The following is an 18,801-nucleotide window of genomic DNA, read 5'->3' as shown; positions in this document are numbered from 1 at the left end:
AAACATTTTGCCCTTGGGATTCTAACTGCGGGCTGTTTTTCGGCCCAGTAAATGACGCTTATATTTACGATGGGTTACAGTTGCGGTTTTTATTGTCGAGTTATTGTAGAGTGATGATACTTTTAAAGCATTCATTATTTTATTTCATCCTATCAAATTTAAAATGAATCTGACAAGTGAAATTCGAAAAACAACGATATGTTTTATCGATAAAATGACCAACGAAAGAGTAAATGGCTAGTAGATTTGTACGAAACTATTATTCATTTTCATCATAACTTTACCACAGAAGTAACTCTTCACGCGCAACATCCAAATTTTACCGTCAAAGCTTAGCTGCATTCTAGAAAATATCGAAGGCGCCGCAAAACAGGGAGATCTCTGTTTAGACCGTAAGCAGTACTCGAAAGGACTCACGTAGTGCGTGTATACACTGACAAGCCATCGGAAAAGTGATAAAAATCTTTTCCTCAAACGGCTATACATTGTGGCGCACCCCTTTCGAAACGGCAGGATTTCGCACTCGACTGACGCTTTTTGCACATACCTGACTTTTTCTCTTCCGAAGCTTGGGAAGAATTCATCACAAACAATGCTTGGTGTTTGAAAACACTGAACGGCTGCAGTCGCTTAATTTTTTTCTCGAGGCCTTTCTTTCGGGATCAATGCGAAAAGGGGGTTGTTGTCGCGAGGCCTCTTTAATTCGGAAGTCAAGTGAAACGATAAAAAGGAAGGTGTTGTTTAGTGAGCATTGAAGGGTAAATGTAGATGACTGAGTCTATTAATATTATATGAAGCGAAAAAATGGAATAAACTGGTTTTTTCACGGTCGAATCTACTATAGTCGTATAATTGATATTCGTGTGAAATATGTTTCACAAAGTGAAAACTTAGTGTTCTTAGTTAGTTCTCAGATAATATACTATTAAACCAATTGACTTTTGTTTGTTTTCAATATAGCAAGTAAAACGAAACCATCAATTTCAAAATTCATGATTTAGTGTATTAATTATATGTGTCAGCTAAATAAATAATTTTAGATTTTAGAATTTTATCTTTATTTGTAATTTGAAATCTTTATGTAACTGAATACTACACCACTCTTAAAATAATCGGTAAACATTATTAAAATAGAAAAATGGTTTCTTTGTACAGGGTTATACATACATACACCTACTCCGTGTCGAATTTACGATAATCGCTTTGCAACTAACCGAATATTATACTGATAAATTAAGCGGATGGGTTGTAATAACGTGGCATGCTTGTGGTCTATAGATTTCAACGGTAATTTACCATAGCGCCTATATGCTAGCATACGCACACCATACCTAATTTCGAGTCTCAAGTTAAAAAACGTGACCTTGGTGCACGAATAATTGCCATTACGTTTCATTTACACGGCCAAAATCACGGTCGTACCGTCATTTAGTTTGTTAACTGCTTCGTTAAGTTATTTATAACTGGATGAAATCTATGTGTGATTTGTCATTTTATTCTAGAATGAATAATGGAATTTTTAGCTAATGATTTATAAAACTACATCGTTGATAAAGACGAAGTTTATTTGACATAGAGATGATTGGTATCAGTGGATTTGTAAGGTAACATCGGATAAAGAATTGTAAATAACAGTATGTATTTTATGAAATAAATATTTTTATTGGCACAGTATAAAAGTAACGTAGAATTGACAATATATTCAAATCTGTCCCCGTCATACATAAATCAAGAGCTACTCATGCATTGTATCATACCAAGTACAAATTCTGTAGTCCAAAACTAAACTTTAACAGTAAAAATACATTAAAACATATTACTATTGAAGATTGAATATAAAATCAAATAGTAATCGTAATTATTTATTTGAATAAAAATCCAAGCACGCCAAATTTCAATACAAAAAGCTCGAAATATATAAAAATATTTAAAATTATATGAATAATTACTTGACTGAATTAAAATTGAACCGACTTAAATATGCATACTCTTAATTAAGACAATTCTCAACATGCACTATTTTAAAGTTATCAAAGACTACAAATTATTATATTTCGTGAATCAAGACTTGGCATGAACACGATCAAGGTAATTAAAACATTCGTGGGTACCCTGCAACAGAAAGTAAAATAATTTTCATATCATATATTTATTTTTTAATTGATATATATTTTTTTTTAATTTAGAAAGTTTTCAATGTCATGTTTCATTACAAAACATCATGACATAATACGTACGAGGATCAGAAGGTAGAATGCTCCGATACATATCCGGAGGTACGAATCGTGGGGGATAAGGTGGACGCATAGGAGCTAGAGGCATTCGGCCCCTTCCTGCGCCCGGTAGTCTGATCGGTGGCAAGGCAGGTGGTATCATTACAGGCCTTGGTGGGAAGCCCTGTAAAAAGAATAAATACAATATAAAAATATTATTATTATATAATTTTCTCAAATAAAAAAAAAATTCTATTAAAAGTTGTATGAATTTATAATAATATTGTTACAGCGTAGATCGATCCTTTTAATTACTCGCGAACTCTTCTGCCAAGGAAGAGGTCCAATACCGAAATACGAAGGACTAATTATTCCGATTAAATCAGTTAACCCGTCGTGTGCCGAATTCGTAGGATATCAAGGCCTTACTTTTTAATAAACATATTATAAACAAAGATCTTATTTCGATTGCTTTGCTCAGTGGCCATGAGTATCCATTGAATCTTTCTCGCGAGATGATGGATAGGAGAACTTATGGCGCGGTCGACTTTTTCGCGTATCCTTGACTGTCGTCAAAATCTGTGCTTCGTACCTTTTGGGCTGGGTCCTATCTGCGAGGATAAGACCTTCATCGACATAAGGTTCGTTTCGCACGAAAGTGAAACAGCCAAATGCACCGTCGAGCGCACGCAAGAAAAAACCACGAACTTTCAGCTGTCAGCTGCCGCGATCGCTTGATTGCGTATCATCGGGTCACGTGCCCTCGTTAGGTTATTGGCTAACCCAGCTCTGCTCTCTCATCTCCCTCACTCGCTTTTGCAGCTCGCTGTTCGTACATGTGTGTCTCTTGGTATACATCTCTCACCGTCTCGCGTGTGACGCGGATGGCCTCTCAACAATATAAAATATCTTACCCCAAAATACATAGGATACGTTATCGGTTCTATGTAGGCAGCTGTAGTTGAATGGTGTCTTTCTGCAGAAGAGTCTCGTCTGTCTCGGCGATCGTAAGATCTATCTTTAGATCTAGCTCGGAGCTCTCGATGAACTTTTTCAGTCCGTCTTGAACTGAAATACAAATGCAGAGAAATGCAATTGATTAAAATGTACTATTTTGATTCTTGGCAAGGTTATTGAACTGATATTACCGTGAATAGTCATCACGCTCGGACCTACGGTAATCACGATCTCTTGACTGAGAACGTCTGCCAAGCGACCTAGACCTTCGGGATTCTTCTCGACTTCCATTTCGTGTAGATGAATTATGTCTTTAAAATAATGAGCAAAGAAGTACAGCAATTCATTCAAAGGATATTTAAGTATTACCTGCCACTTTTATGTTCTTTATGGTCTTTATAATAACGATCTTCTAAGTGATACCTGTAGTGTTCTTCATGTCTGTGAAAAACAAATGCACATCTTATAAAGTAGATAAAAAATTCGTAGAATAATATTAAGCGTGACGTAATTTACAGAAAAAAAAAGTTTTTGAGTTTTACTTCTTTCTAACAATTCAATTTAATTCAAAACCAAACTTTTTTCTAAAAAGAAAATTATAATAAAGTGTGTATATCAAAGTATAGAATACTTTAAAAAGGATAGAATTTGTTAAACGCCGCAACATAAAATAAGGTATGAAAACGGCAATAATCAAAATAACGAATATTGAAAGCGATCGTCGGCAAGAACCTTGACCGGTGCGAAGGATATCGTAAGCCATGACGCTCAGAACGCGAGTGTGGACTTGAGGTACGATGTCGTTTAGGGCTCAACGATACAGAACGACGCTTTTGACGTGGCTTCTTATCTAAATAATAATAATACAAACAAAAATCCATGATTGGTATTAAAATACAATGGACGATATGCTAGAAATAAAAATGAAACCGTTCAAACCTTGACTTCTGCTACCACTAGCTTCGACGATGCGGCGTTCTTCAACTTCGACTTCGGCTGGTTTCAATTCTTCGCGGTCGAATATCGGTTTCGCTCCTTCTCCTGTTGTAATAAATTGTAAAGTTCTTTCTCACAGTAGAGTTTTTTAAACAATGTTTAACCTGCATGTTAGAAGCTTGACGCAACTCTAAATTTAACTAGTGATACTTTCTGACAATACTAATAATATTTATTAGAATATATATATTTGAGTATCATTTTTCATTATTAATTTCTACGTAAATTTAACTGGTTAATACATCAATTATTTTTCCGCCATAGGAAATTGAAAAATTCTATTTTACAATTCCATTTATCATTTTTTATATTATTTTTTTTCACATATTGTTCATTCATTCAAATTATACTTCTTTAGCTTACTACGCCCATGTGATCATGCGCACTATAGCATTTGCGCACTCGCAATCGCTATGGAATTTACTAACTCTCGGATTGTGAACACAGGAATGAAACCGTACAAACCTTGACATCTGCTAAAACTTGCTTCGACGTCCGGTGATCTTCAACTTCAACTTCAACTTCGGCTAGTTTCGCCTCTTCGCGGTCCTTCTCTTCATAATTTTAAATGTCTATCTGCATAATTCTTAAATAAAGTTTCTACAATAATTCTTAATAAATTTAACTAGTAATAGACGATACGCTAGAAAAAAAAATGAAACCGTTCAAACCTAGACTTCTGCTACCACTAGCTTCGACGATGCGGCGTTCTTCAACTTCGACTTCGGCTGGTTTCGCCTCTTCGCGGTCGAATATCGGTTACGCTCCTTTTCCTGTTGTAATAAATTGTAAAGTTCTTTCTCACAGTAGAGTTTTTTAAACAATGTTTAACCTGCATGTTAGAAGCTTGACGCAACTCTACTTTTTGGTAACTATGTATTACCCAAAATGAATTGACATACAAATGTCGATACAAATCTTGATCGGCGCAAAGGATATCGCAAACCAGAACGCTCAGAACGCGAGTATAAAGTTCATAGTACGATGTCGTCTTGGACACAGTGGACAAAGACGCACGGCGTGATGTCAATCGAGGGAAGTGAGATCGTCATTTCACACAGTGCGCGGTTTCTCTACTGTATTCCCTTGGTGCAAGTACAGGTTTTTCATACAGTTCCGTCAGGTCGATTACACATCAAACTATGCTTTCCGTAAAGTCAAGGAAGATAACTATGGTAAAGTACGGATTAATAAAGAAAAGAACCATAACGAGTGCGTAAAATCTGACATATCTAATTATACAACAGCTCCAGTTCCATGTGCTTGTTACTTTAGGGTATATTCACGCATATATAATTTGCAGATATTTAAGTGAATAGACTCGTCAATCATGTGAAGTGAGAATGTCTATTCAATAAGCTGCCTTAACGTATTTGGATTTATGTTTGTAATAGGCACAAAAGTACGACCTTTCAAATTTATATCAAATAATAGGTAGGTATTCCCATTGTCATGAAGTTAGTTATCCCTTTAAGATCAGTAAATAAAAGAACAGGATTCATTATATTCATAATTTTAAATATCTATCTGCATAATTCTTAAATAAAATTTCTGCTTAGCAGAAGATAACTTATTACGTTTGTACTTTCATGGCATGGTATTTAATAAGTTTTATTACAATTAAGAAGCATTCATGAGTGTCGTACAAAAGTTGCCTTTCTTCTAACACAATACTTCTTGGAATGAATTTAACTAGTAATAGACGATATGCTAGAAAAAAAATGAAACCATGCAAACCTAGACTTCTGCTACCACTAGCTTCGACGATGCGGCGTTCTTCAACTTCGACTTCGGCTGGTTTCGCCTCTTCGCGGTCGAATATCGGTTACGCTCCTTTTCCTGTTGTAATAAATTGTAAAGTTCTTTCTCACAGTAGAGTTTTTTAAACAATGTTTAACCTGCATGTTAGAAGCTTGACGCAACTCTACTTTTTGGTAACTATGTATTACCCAAAATGAATTGACATACAAATGTCGATACAAATCTTGATCGGCGCAAAGGATATCGCAAACCAGAACGCTCAGAACGCGAGTATAAAGTTCATAGTACGATGTCGTCTTGGACACAGTGGACAAAGACGCACGGCGTGATGTCAATCGAGGGAAGTGAGATCGTCATTTCACACAGTGCGCGGTTTCTCTACTGTATTCCCTTGGTGCAAGTACAGGTTTTTCATACAGTTCCGTCAGGTCGATTACACATCAAACTATGCTTTCCGTAAAGTCAAGGAAGATAACTATGGTAAAGTACGGATTAATAAAGAAAAGAACCATAACGAGTGCGTAAAATCTGACATATCTAATTATACAACAGCTCCAGTTCCATGTGCTTGTTACTTTAGGGTATATTCACGCATATATAATTTGCAGATATTTAAGTGAATAGACTCGTCAATCATGTGAAGTGAGAATGTCTATTCAATAAGCTGCCTTAACGTATTTGGATTTATGTTTGTAATAGGCACAAAAGTACGACCTTTCAAATTTATATCAAATAATAGGTAGGTATTCCCATTGTCATGAAGTTAGTTATCCCTTTAAGATCAGTAAATAAAAGAACAGGATTCATTATATTCATAATTTTAAATATCTATCTGCATAATTCTTAAATAAAATTTCTGCTTAGCAGAAGATAACTTATTACGTTTGTACTTTCATGGCATGGTATTTAATAAGTTTTATTACAATTAAGAAGCATTCATGAGTGTCGTACAAAAGTTGCCTTTCTTCTAACACAATACTTCTTGGAATGAATTTAACTAGTAATAGACGATATGCTAGAAAAAAAATGAAACCATGCAAACCTAGACTTCTGCTACCACTAGCTTCGACGATGCGGCGTTCTTCAACTTCGACTTCGGCTGGTTTCGCCTCTTCGCGGTCGAATATCGGTTACGCTCCTTTTCCTGTTGTAATAAATTGTAAAGTTCTTTCTCACAGTAGAGTTTTTTAAACAATGTTTAACCTGCATGTTAGAAGCTTGACGCAACTCTACTTTTTGGTAACTATGTATTACCCAAAATGAATTGACATACAAATGTCGATACAAATCTTGATCGGCGCAAAGGATATCGCAAACCAGAACGCTCAGAACGCGAGTATAAAGTTCATAGTACGATGTCGTCTTGGACACAGTGGACAAAGACGCACGGCGTGATGTCAATCGAGGGAAGTGAGATCGTCATTTCACACAGTGCGCGGTTTCTCTACTGTATTCCCTTGGTGCAAGTACAGGTTTTTCATACAGTTCCGTCAGGTCGATTACACATCAAACTATGCTTTCCGTAAAGTCAAGGAAGATAACTATGGTAAAGTACGGATTAATAAAGAAAAGAACCATAACGAGTGCGTAAAATCTGACATATCTAATTATACAACAGCTCCAGTTCCATGTGCTTGTTACTTTAGGGTATATTCACGCATATATAATTTGCAGATATTTAAGTGAATAGACTCGTCAATCATGTGAAGTGAGAATGTCTATTCAATAAGCTGCCTTAACGTATTTGGATTTATGTTTGTAATAGGCACAAAAGTACGACCTTTCAAATTTATATCAAATAATAGGTAGGTATTCCCATTGTCATGAAGTTAGTTATCCCTTTAAGATCAGTAAATAAAAGAACAGGATTCATTATATTCATAATTTTAAATATCTATCTGCATAATTCTTAAATAAAATTTCTGCTTAGCAGAAGATAACTTATTACGTTTGTACTTTCATGGCATGGTATTTAATAAGTTTTATTACAATTAAGAAGCATTCATGAGTGTCGTACAAAAGTTGCCTTTCTTCTAACACAATACTTCTTGGAATGAATTTAACTAATAATAGACGATATGCTAGAAAAAAAATGAAACCATTCAAACCTAGACTTCTGCTACCACTAGCTTCGACGATGCGGCGTTTTTCTAATGGATTCCAAAAATAGATTGAAACTGGTTTTTAGAAAAATTGGCAATTAGTAACTCTTCCACTGTTGATGAAGTATCACATGAAATTATCTTGGAAGAATAGAGTATTTGAATAAACTTGTTAATTGTATTAATTTTTAATTAATAAACAATAAAATATGCATCTTATATACTGCAACTATATTCGTCATAAAATTTATCAATGATCTAAGTTTGCTTCTTGAAGGAAATGGAAACTATTATGCAAGTACATCTAATAAAATCTGCAAAATACTGGCTCCAATTTTGATCTTCTTAGTTGAACCTATATATTTTCAGATAGAAATAACAATAAAACATAAATTTACCCTCTCTTCTTTTTAACTTTATCTCCTCTGGGTTAACAACTGCACGATTAATTTCAGTATTTTCGACTGACGAAGCTGGTATTTTTCTATGAATTTTCACAGTGATTTTATGCAGATCACTTTCACTTAGTTTCAGAGCTTCCGATGGACCATTGAATAGTGGTTTATTTCCTGATGAAGAGTTAATTCTGAAATAGCAAAATGAACATTACATTGAAGTTATCTGTATTAGACATTAATCAAGTACATAAATGTATAATATTGTATTTTCTATACTTTTTTGACACATCTTGGGATACACTGTTGTGAGTTGATCTTGAGTGACTTCTCTGATGAGACTCTTCTGACCTACTTCTGCTTCTACTTTTGCTACGACTTACATGTAATGATTTTCCTTCGTAAGGCAATCCAAGCTCTTTTGCTCTTCTTCTTTCATACTCTTCAATTTTCTTCTGTTTTAGTCGTTCATGTTCTCTTATCTTCTTCTGCTGCATCATCCATAATCTCCTCCTCCTTTCTTTTTCATGCTGAGAAATAGAATCTAAAGGACCTTTTTCCATGGCTGTAAAATGGCACGCACATTCATAAACTCGAAGACTTTTATTTAAATCTAATAAAATAATTTATTTTAATATAATTGCATTCGTAAATTAGTAAAAAACGAGTTTCACTACAGATCAAAGTAAGAAGCACTATACACGTGCACTGAATATAAAGAAATGAACACACGAGAAAATTACTTTTAAGCAGTCACAGCACGTCTACATTTGTGAAGTAGAAGGAACGTTGACAACTACTACACTATTTCCTAACTATTATTATTAATTAAAGTTATCACTATTATATTGAAAATGAACGAACAAAACAACATAAACTTGGAAGTCGGAGTAGGTTAAGGTGCGAACGATCAACGACGCGATGTCACTACCAGGGAGTAAGAGAGAATCCTAGATAACACAGCGTGCCGGCACGGTTCGGCACGCGCGTGCTCGTCACGGCGTGCCGTCATAATGCGGGCATAGTGCGAGCACGAAAAGCTACGCAAGCCGTGCCGTCAGAATGTAGGCATAATGCTGTCACGAAGCGCTGCACGCCGTGCCTTCATAATGCTGTCATTTTGCCGCCCCGCAAAATATAATTTCAAATGAAAGCATATTGCACGCATTATGAAAGCACGGCGTGCATTGAATTAAAATAAAATAAATTTATATTATTTTGTATTTGAGATGCAATAAACATCTTTTAGTAGTAATTTTGGATATTTTTTATTTATTTATACAATAAATTAATATACATATTAAGATATCTCAAAATTTGTATACGCCCATATACATGCGCATGATCCAGATCGTCTTTTGTTAATATCGGTTATTCGATTTGCGAAGTCTTCCTTTGTATTGTGTGTGCTGCAGCGAAATTCTGATTTCAGTTCTCTTCCATATATTTTCAAGGTGCGTTCATTTTTATTTAATATAATTATTATTTATTTAATATTGTAGGAAATACTAGTATTTAATATCGGATAAAAATATAGCTATATACCCCTTATATAGCTATATTGATTATCTATGTAGTGCATTTAATTAAAATGTTTTGAATTAGTTTTATTAAAACCTATTCATAATTTGATGAATAATCTTACTAATTTCAATAAAAAATATTTCATCATTCATTTTTATTCCAGGAGACAAAATTATGTAGGAAAAATGAAGTTTGCTAGTTTTGATACGGTTTCAATGGCTAAAAAAGTAGTTGTTACAACTGAAGAAAATGTAATTGCAGCTTTAAGTGTTAAAATAGGTATTTTTATATTCAAATTTAATAATTTGAATAATATGTTTGTTAGAATAAATTGAAAATTGACATATGTATCTTAATGTCGGACAACTATTATGGAGGAGAGTACTATAAAAAGGATGTGCTGGTCGAATACAAGCATTCTGTAATGTTACAAGTGGAGAATTGATTTCAGTAAATGGTGTCCCAGCTTTAGTCCGTTATTGCAATTTAGCTACTGGACATATAATAAATGAATGGACATTAGCAGAACAAAATCAAGACAGGTATTATTTTTTCTCATAATTCACTCAATTTATAATTTCAAACTAGTTTTTATTAATCTACTCTTCGACTAATGATAATAGATATGACAACTAATGAGTTTAATGCTACATGAATTTAAATATTTTATAATCCAATGAAAAAGTATTAAAAATCACTTTTATACATATTTAAATTTTGTAGTGTCTATTTCAGAATTGATTCTCTATTTATATCATATTCTACAGCAGGGCTTTACAATAGTGAAAGGTTTTACTTTGTTAATTTTTTTGCTGTGCACTATTAAATTTACAATTATAAATTGTATGATACACAAAATTTTTCATAAATCTATATTTTTTCAATATCTTGTAAAGAGATATTGATAGAATTTGTTTATGTTACATGTTCGATAAAATATAAAATGCATTTTGTGTGTATTTTCATAGGCAATTCAATCAAGTAATACTGTTGTAATGTTTGCAGAATTGAAGATGTTTAATGGCACATGAAAGATGGAACCTTACATCACATTTTACTAATTTATAATAATGGTATTGAGGTCACCTCATATCATAGTAAAACTGGAGAAAAATTGAAAAATAAGAAAATTTCTGCACCTTTCATATCTCAAGAAGCCGAGTAAATATTTTATATCAAAATTATCTTAATTATTTTAAAATAGAGTTTTTTATTTATGGAGATAACTTATTACAGGTGTATTTGAGCAGCATAAAATTATGTTTGCTTGAAAGGTGACAACAATTTAGCACTATTGTTTTATATCAATATATTTGAACCTAAATCGGAGCCTCAGTCAATAACAATTAACACTATATTTGGCGCCGGTGCTCAAGGATCTTACAAGTTTACATTATACTTCCAGGAAACATATCTGTAATATCTATTAGAGCCGGCAGTAATAACAGAAAGCGCGTAGTATTATTTGAGAAAAGCCCAAAAATTATTTCACGAGATATGGATGGAGAGACTTTTTGTATGTTATTAATTTACATAGCAAAAAAGTAGTATTAGAGTCATCATATCAAAAGGTGAATATAAGAGATTAATATACGAATCTAGCGATGCAAGAAATATTTACATATTTGATTCCAATAAATATTACATATTTTAAAATAAATGAAATTTGTTTTTAGATTATAAGAATTACCATAACTGAACTTAGCATAAATGAAGCTCAATCTGAAAAATTAGCATATGTAACAAATAGTTCACTATTTAAGCCTGCGATCGTTGCAGCCGATTGTTCTTGTTAATCACAACAAGTGTCAAGAAGGAAAACGTGTAGATTTTTACTCTCCTCTGAGGACAATATACTATCAGTTTAGTCCAACAAAATATTATCTAGACTAGAGAGGAATCTATCTCACAAATATTGTAACCGTTGAAATTGTTAAGTTGCCAATGTCAGATCGTGATCAAGCACGATCAATATAATTTTAATTGTTTTAGTTAACAGTTTAATGAAATTCCGTCAATTTTGAGTTTCAAGTACATCTTATTCTAATTCAATAAATCAATATATTAACTAACTTTCTTTTACGAATGGTTGCTGTCCGGTCATGATGTTAATAGTTCATGTAAGTAGCATATACGTATAGGCAACATCAACATTTAAGTGTGGAGTTTGATTTTTCATTGTGATTTTTTTATAAAAGCATGATTTTAAAAATTTGAAATTTTTGTCTTAAATTTTTCGTCAGCATGAGGGTTCTAGTGTTTATTAAGCGTTTGAAAATATTATTTTCAGGCATTTAAGTATCAATATAAAATCAACTATATTGTTGAATTATTATTAGATAACAATATTTTCTTAGCGTGTTAACTCTTTACAAATAGATTTTTTATTAGTTTAATTTATTTAATTGTTTTAGTTTTGTCAAACGTTGAACTGACTAAATAAACTGATGTATTGCGTTCGCTAGGCTTTAATTTTTAAGTTATTGCGGTATTTTTTTGAGTTGTTAATATCTAAATTGTTGATTTATCTTCTCTTTTAGAAGCAAACCAGATAAACTTTTTCATGCAAGGAACTTTGGGCTTTGAACCACAGTAATCAAATCAACGAGCCGATTTAGTTTACACAAAGTGATTGTAGCTGTTACATCGTCAGGGAATGTGAAACTGTTATATCAAACTTGAACGATAGATAAACTGATATTAATTTTCGTGTGACTTATATTAACAATTTATTATTATAGCTGTACGGAATAGAGTCAACAAAAGGTTGAATAATTTGGCAATCACGAGTCAATAACATCAAAGGCTTATCTCAGGATTTTGACAAGATAGTTTTGTATGTTTAGGAAGTAGGCACTTGCCGCATTCACCTCAGTGCGCATTGCTTGCAACAGGTAACGTAATTTTTAATTTTATCCGCATTTTCAATCGCGACCTTTAAAGTCGACGTAAAATTAAGAGTATTATTAATTTTGTAGACCACTGGAAATGGAATGATATACACTTTCAACCCAATAAACGGACAGCTACTGATCCAGTATATATATCAAATTATATATATATATAATAATCCAGTGTATATATAAAAAAAAAGTAAATCCAGTACTGATAGACTGACAAAGTTAAATTACCAAATCAAGCAGTCAATTTTGTTACATGCATTAACCGATATTTTTTTACGTGGTATAGTTATTTTGGATGAGCACGACCGAGCGCACGTCTTTCCAGAAAGTGCAAGCGCTGTTGCAACTTCTGCTGGACGTGCTACTTACATCTTCACTGCCGACAGAAAGACTGGTGTATTGTCCGGATACTCGCTTACTTATAGCAACTCGCAGAATCTAATCGCTCACAAGGTGTGTAAAACTATTTAAAAGCTTAAAAGCTTCCATAAAGATTGTGATATATTTTCAAAATTCATTGCCTTCGTTCAGGTATGGGAATTAGTTTTCTCGCCAAAGACACAACAAATAACACATGTCGTCTCAAAAAGTTTCTCAAACTGTCCATTACACTTTGCCGGCTAGGGAAAGGGGGGTGTGTCCATCCTGGCCGTGAGTGGTGACATCGCGTAGTTGATCGTTCGCACCTTAACCTATTCCGACCTCCAAGTTTATGTTGTTTTGTTTGTTCGTTTTCAATATAATATTGATAATTTTAATTAATAATAATAGTTAGGAAATAGTGTAGTAGTTGTCAACGTTTCTTCTACTTCACAAATGTAGACGTGCTGTGACTGCTTAAAAGTAATTTTCTCGCGTGTTCATTTCTTTATATTTAGTGCAAGTGTATAGTGCTTCTTACTTTGTTCTGTAGTGAAACTCGTTTTTTACTAATTAACGAATGCAATTATATTAAAATAAATTATTTTATTAGATTTAAATAAAAGTCTTCGAGTTTATGAATGTGCGTGCCATTTTACAGCCATGGAAAAAGGTCCTTTAGATTCTATTTCTCAGCATGAAAAAGAAAGGAGGAGGAGATTATGGATGATACAGCAGAAGAAGATAAGAGAACATGAACGACTCAAACAGAAGAAAATTGAAGAGTATCAAAGAAGAAGAGCAAAAGAGCTTGGACTGCCTTACGAAGGAAAATCATTACATGTAAGTCGTAGCAAAAGTAGAAGCAGAAGTAGATCAGAAGAGTCTCATCATAGAAGTCACTCAAGATCAACTCACAACAGTGTATCCCAAGATATGTCAAAAAAGTATAGAAAATACAATATTATACATTTATGTACTTGATTAAAGTCTAATACAGATAACTTCAATGTAATGTTCATTTTACTGTTTCAGAATTAACTCTTCATCAGGAAATAAACCACTATTCAATGGTCCATCGGAAGCTCTGAAACTAAGTGAAAGTGATCTGCATAAAATCACTGTGCAAATTAAAAGAAAAATACCAGCTTCGTCAGTCGAAAATACTGAAATTAATCGTACAGTTGTTAACCCAGAGGAGATAAAGTTAAAAAGAAGAGAGGGTAAATTTATGTTTTATTGTTATTTCTACCTGAAAATATATAGGTTCAACTAAGAAGATCAAAATTGGAGCCAGTATTTTGCAGATTTTATTAGATGTACTTGCATAATAGTTTCCATTTCCTTCAAGAAGCAAAGTTAGATCATTGATAAACTTTATGACGAATATAGTTGCAATATATAAGATGCATATTTTATAGTTTATTAATTAAAAATTAATACAACTAACAAGTTTATTCAAATACTCTATTCTTCCAAGATAATTTCATGTGATACTTCATCAACAGTGTAAGCATTACTAATTGCCAATTTTTCTAAAAACCAGTTTCAATCCATTTTTGCCAATTCATTTTGCTATTTTGCCAAAAGTTATTATTTTTTAACATTAAAATTTAAAATTAACAATGTTTACTACACTGAAGATTTTAATTCTTATTTTACCCAGACTCATCACTGCATTGAAGTTTCAGGAACATTCTTCACAGAAGATTTCTTTTTTTATACTGAAAACCAGCAATTGCAAGTTTTCAAATTTACTTGAATTAAGTCAAATTTTTTATGATAAAATACAATTGTTTACAACTGTTGACATTGGGTAATACATAGTTTCCAAAAACTAGAATTGGATCAAGCTTCTAACATGTAGGTTAAACATTGTATGAATAACTTTACTGTCTTATCTTACTTTAAGATCTTACTCTTTACTTATCTTCTGTCTAAGCAGAAACTTTATTTAGGAATTATGCAGATAGACATTTAAAATTATGAATATAATGAATCCTGTTCTTTTATTTACTGATCTTAAAGGGACAACTAACTTCATGACAATGGGAATACCTACCTATTATTTGATATAAATTTGAATGGTCGTACTTTTGTGCCTATTACAAACATAAATCCAAAGACGTTAAGGCAGCTTATTGAATAGACATTCTCACTTCACATGATTGACGAGTCTATTCACTTAAATATCTGCAAATTATATATGCGTGAATATACCCTAAAGTAACAAGCACATGGAACTGGAGCTGTTGTATAATTAGATATGTCAGATTTTACGCACTCGTTATGGTTCTTTTCTTTATTAATCCGTACTTTTCCATTGTTTTCTTCCTTGACTTTACGGAAAGTATAGTTTTATGTGTAATCGACCTAACGGAACTGTATGAAAAACCTGTACATGCACCAAGGGAATACAGTAGAGAAACCGCGCACTGTGTGAAATGACGATCTCACTTCCCTCGATTGACATCACGCCGCGCGTCTTTGTCCACTGTGTCCAAGACGACATCGTACTATGAACTTTATACTCGCGTTCTGGCTTGCGATATCCTTTGCGCCGATCAAGATTTGTATCGACATTTGTATGCCAATTCATTTTGGGTAATACATAGTTACCGAAAAGTAGAGTTTGCGTCAAGCTTCTAACATACAGGTTAAACATTGTATGAATAACTTTATAATTTATTACAACAGGAGAAGGAGCGAAACCGATATTCGACCGCGAAGAGTTGAAACCAGCCGAAGTCGAAGTTGAAGAACGCCGCATCGTCGAAGCTAGTGGTAGCAGAAGTCAAGGTTTGAACGATTTCATTTTTTTTTCTAGCATATCGTCCATTGTATTTTAATACCAATCATGGATTTTTGTTTGTATTATTATTATTTAGATAAGAAGCCACGTCAAAAGCGTCGTTCTGTATCGTTGAGCCCTAAACGACATCGTACCTCAAGTCCACACTCGCGTTCTGAGCGTCATGGCTTGCGATATCCTTCGCACCGGTCAAGGTTCGTGCCGACGATCGCTTTCAATATTCGTTATTTTGATTATTGCCGTTTTCAAACTTTATTTTATGTTGCGGCTTTTAACAAATTCTATCCTTTTTAAAGTATTCTATACTTTGATATATACACTTTATTATAATTTTCTTTTTACAAAAAAAAGTTTGGTTTTGAATTAAATTGAATTGTTAGAAAGAAGTAAAACTCAAAAACTTATTTTTTTCTGTAAATTACGTCACGCTTAATATTATTCTACGAATTCTTTATCTACTTTATAAGATGTGCATTTGTTTTTCACAGACATGAAGAACACTACAGGTATCACTTAGAAGATCGTTATTATAAAGACCATAAAGAACATAAAAGTGACAGGTAATACTTAAATATCCTTTGAATGAATTGCTGTACTTCTTTACTCATTATTTTAAAGACATAATTCATCTACACGAAATGGAAGTCGAGAAGAATCCCGAAGGTCTAGGTCGCTTGGCAGACGTTCACAGTCAAGAGATCGTGATTACCGTAGGTCCGAGCGTGATGACTATTCATGGTAATATCAGTTCAATAACCTTGCCAAGAATCAAAGTAGTAAATTTTAATCAATTGCATTTCTCTGCATTTGTGTTTCAGTTCAAGACGGACTGAAAAAGTTCATCGAGAGTTCCAAACCAGATCTAAAGATAGATCTCACGATCGCCGAAACAGACGAGACTCTTCTGCAGAAAGACACCATTCAGCTGCAGCTATCTACATAGAACAGATAAAATATCCTATGTATTTTGGGGTAAGATATTTTATATTGTTGAGAGGCCATCCGCGTCACACGCGAGACGGTGAGAGATGTATACCAAGAGACACACATGTACGAACAGCGAGCTGCAAAAGCAGAGCTGGGTTAGCCAATAACCTAACGAGGGCACGTGACCCGATGATACGCGATCAAGCGATCGCGGCAGCTGACAGCTGAAAGTTCGTGATTTTTTCTTGCGTGCGCTCGACGGTGCATTTGGCTGTTTCACTTTCGTGCGAAACGAACCTTATGTCGATGAAGGTCTTATCCTCGCAGATAGGACCCAGCCCAAAAGGTACGAAGCACAGATTTTGACGACAGTCAAGGATACGCGAAAAAGTCGACCGCGCCATAAGTTCTCCTATCCATCATCTCGCGCGAAAGATTCAATGGATACTCGTGGCCACTGAGCAAAGCAATCGAAATAAGACCTTTGTTTATAATATTTTTATTAAAAAGTAAGGTCTTGATATCCTACGAATTCGGCACACGACGGGTTAACTGATTTAATCGGAATAATTAGTCCTTCGTATTTCGGTATTGGACCTTTTCCTTGGCAGAAGAGTTCGCGAGTAATTAAAAGGGTCGATCTACTCTGTAACGATATTATTATAAATTAATACAACTTTTAATAGAATTTTTTTTTATTTGAGAAAATTATATAATAATAATATTTTTATATTGTATTTATTCTTTTTACAGGGCTTCCCACCAAGGCCTGTAATGATACCACCTGCCTTGCCACCGATCAGACTACCGGGCGCAGGAAGGGGCCGAATGCCTCTAGCTCCTATGCGTCCACCCTATCCCCCACGATTCGTACCTCCGGATATGTATCGGAGCATTCTACCTTCTGATTCTCGTACGTATTATGTCATGCTGTTTTGTAATGAAACATGACATTGAAAACTTTCTAAATTAAAAAAAAATATATATCAATTAAAAAATACATATATGATATGAAAATTATTTTACTTTCTGTTGCAGGGTACCCACGAATGTTTTAATTACCTTGATCGTGTTCATGCCAAGTCTTGATTCACGAAATATAATAATTTGTAGTCTTTGATAACTTTAAAATAGTGCATGTTGAGACTTGTCTTAATTAAGAGTATGCATATTCAAGTCGGTTCAATTTTAATCTAGTCAAGTAATTATTCATATAATTTTAAATATTTTTATATTTTTCGAACTTTTTGTATTTAAATTTGACGTGCTTGGATTTTTATTCAAATAAATAATTACGATCACTATTTAATTTTATATTCAATCTTCAATAGTAATATTTTTTAATGTATTTTTACTGTTAAAGTTTATTTTTGGACTACAGAATTTGTACATGGTATGATACAATACATGAGTAGCTCTTGATTTTTGTAAGTCGGGGACAAATGTAAATATATTGTTAATCATATCTTACTTTTATGTTGTACTAATTAAAATAATTATTCCATAAAATACATACTGCTATTTACAATCTTTTATCTAATATTACCTCACGTTCTTTTTTCCCGTGATTAAAATCCAAATCTACTGATACCAATTATTTCTATGTCTAACAATCTTCATCTTTACCAACCACCTGTTTTTGATAAATCATTAACTTAAATGCCATTTTTATTATTCCTGCTAAAATCAAATGACAAGTCACACATAGATTTCACCCAATTATAAAAAGCTTAGCGAAGCAATTAAAAAACTAAAGGACTGTATAGCCGTAGTTTTGGTAGTGTAAAATTAAACGTAATGGCAATTATCACTGTGCAACCACTGTTACGTTGACAAGCTTGAAAGGCTCAA

At 33.4% G+C, this 18,801-nt stretch overlaps 2 protein-coding genes and 1 pseudogene across 2 annotated transcripts; 2 read left to right on the top strand and 1 right to left on the bottom strand.

The window, feature by feature from the left end:
- Positions 1–1,669: 1,669 nt before the first annotated feature.
- Positions 1,670–9,337, bottom strand: LOC131664421 (female-specific protein transformer-like). The gene is made up of 10 exons (XM_058935480.1): positions 9,168–9,337; positions 8,704–8,989; positions 8,428–8,615; positions 4,110–4,211; positions 3,903–4,020; positions 3,540–3,611; positions 3,362–3,481; positions 3,128–3,281; positions 2,238–2,397; positions 1,670–2,112 (listed from the first exon to the last, which is right to left on the bottom strand). The coding sequence occupies exons 2-10, from the start codon at positions 8,985–8,987 to the stop codon at positions 2,093–2,095; spliced, it is 1,218 nt and encodes a 405-aa protein (XP_058791463.1). The 5' UTR covers positions 8,988–8,989; positions 9,168–9,337; the 3' UTR covers positions 1,670–2,092.
- A 638-nt stretch (positions 9,338–9,975) lies between these two features.
- On the top strand, positions 9,976–13,475 carry LOC131664697 (ER membrane protein complex subunit 1-like; annotated as a pseudogene).
- Positions 13,476–13,541: 66 nt separating this feature from the next.
- LOC131664411 (female-specific protein transformer-like) lies at positions 13,542–18,438 on the top strand. The gene is made up of 10 exons (XM_058935462.1): positions 13,542–13,694; positions 13,873–14,158; positions 14,247–14,434; positions 15,909–16,010; positions 16,100–16,217; positions 16,512–16,583; positions 16,642–16,761; positions 16,842–16,995; positions 17,704–17,863; positions 17,989–18,438. The coding sequence occupies exons 2-10, from the start codon at positions 13,875–13,877 to the stop codon at positions 18,006–18,008; spliced, it is 1,218 nt and encodes a 405-aa protein (XP_058791445.1). The 5' UTR covers positions 13,542–13,694; positions 13,873–13,874; the 3' UTR covers positions 18,009–18,438.
- Positions 18,439–18,801: the final 363 nt, after the last annotated feature.

Source organism: Phymastichus coffea, unplaced genomic scaffold, assembly GCF_024137745.1.
Source record: "Phymastichus coffea isolate CEN01 unplaced genomic scaffold, Cenicafe_Pcof_1.1 PCOF00044, whole genome shotgun sequence".
Classification (NCBI taxonomy): Eukaryota; Metazoa; Arthropoda; class Insecta; order Hymenoptera; family Eulophidae; genus Phymastichus; species Phymastichus coffea.
The sequence above is the reverse complement of the archived record's forward strand: the minus strand, read 5'-3'. Positions and strand labels throughout refer to the sequence as shown.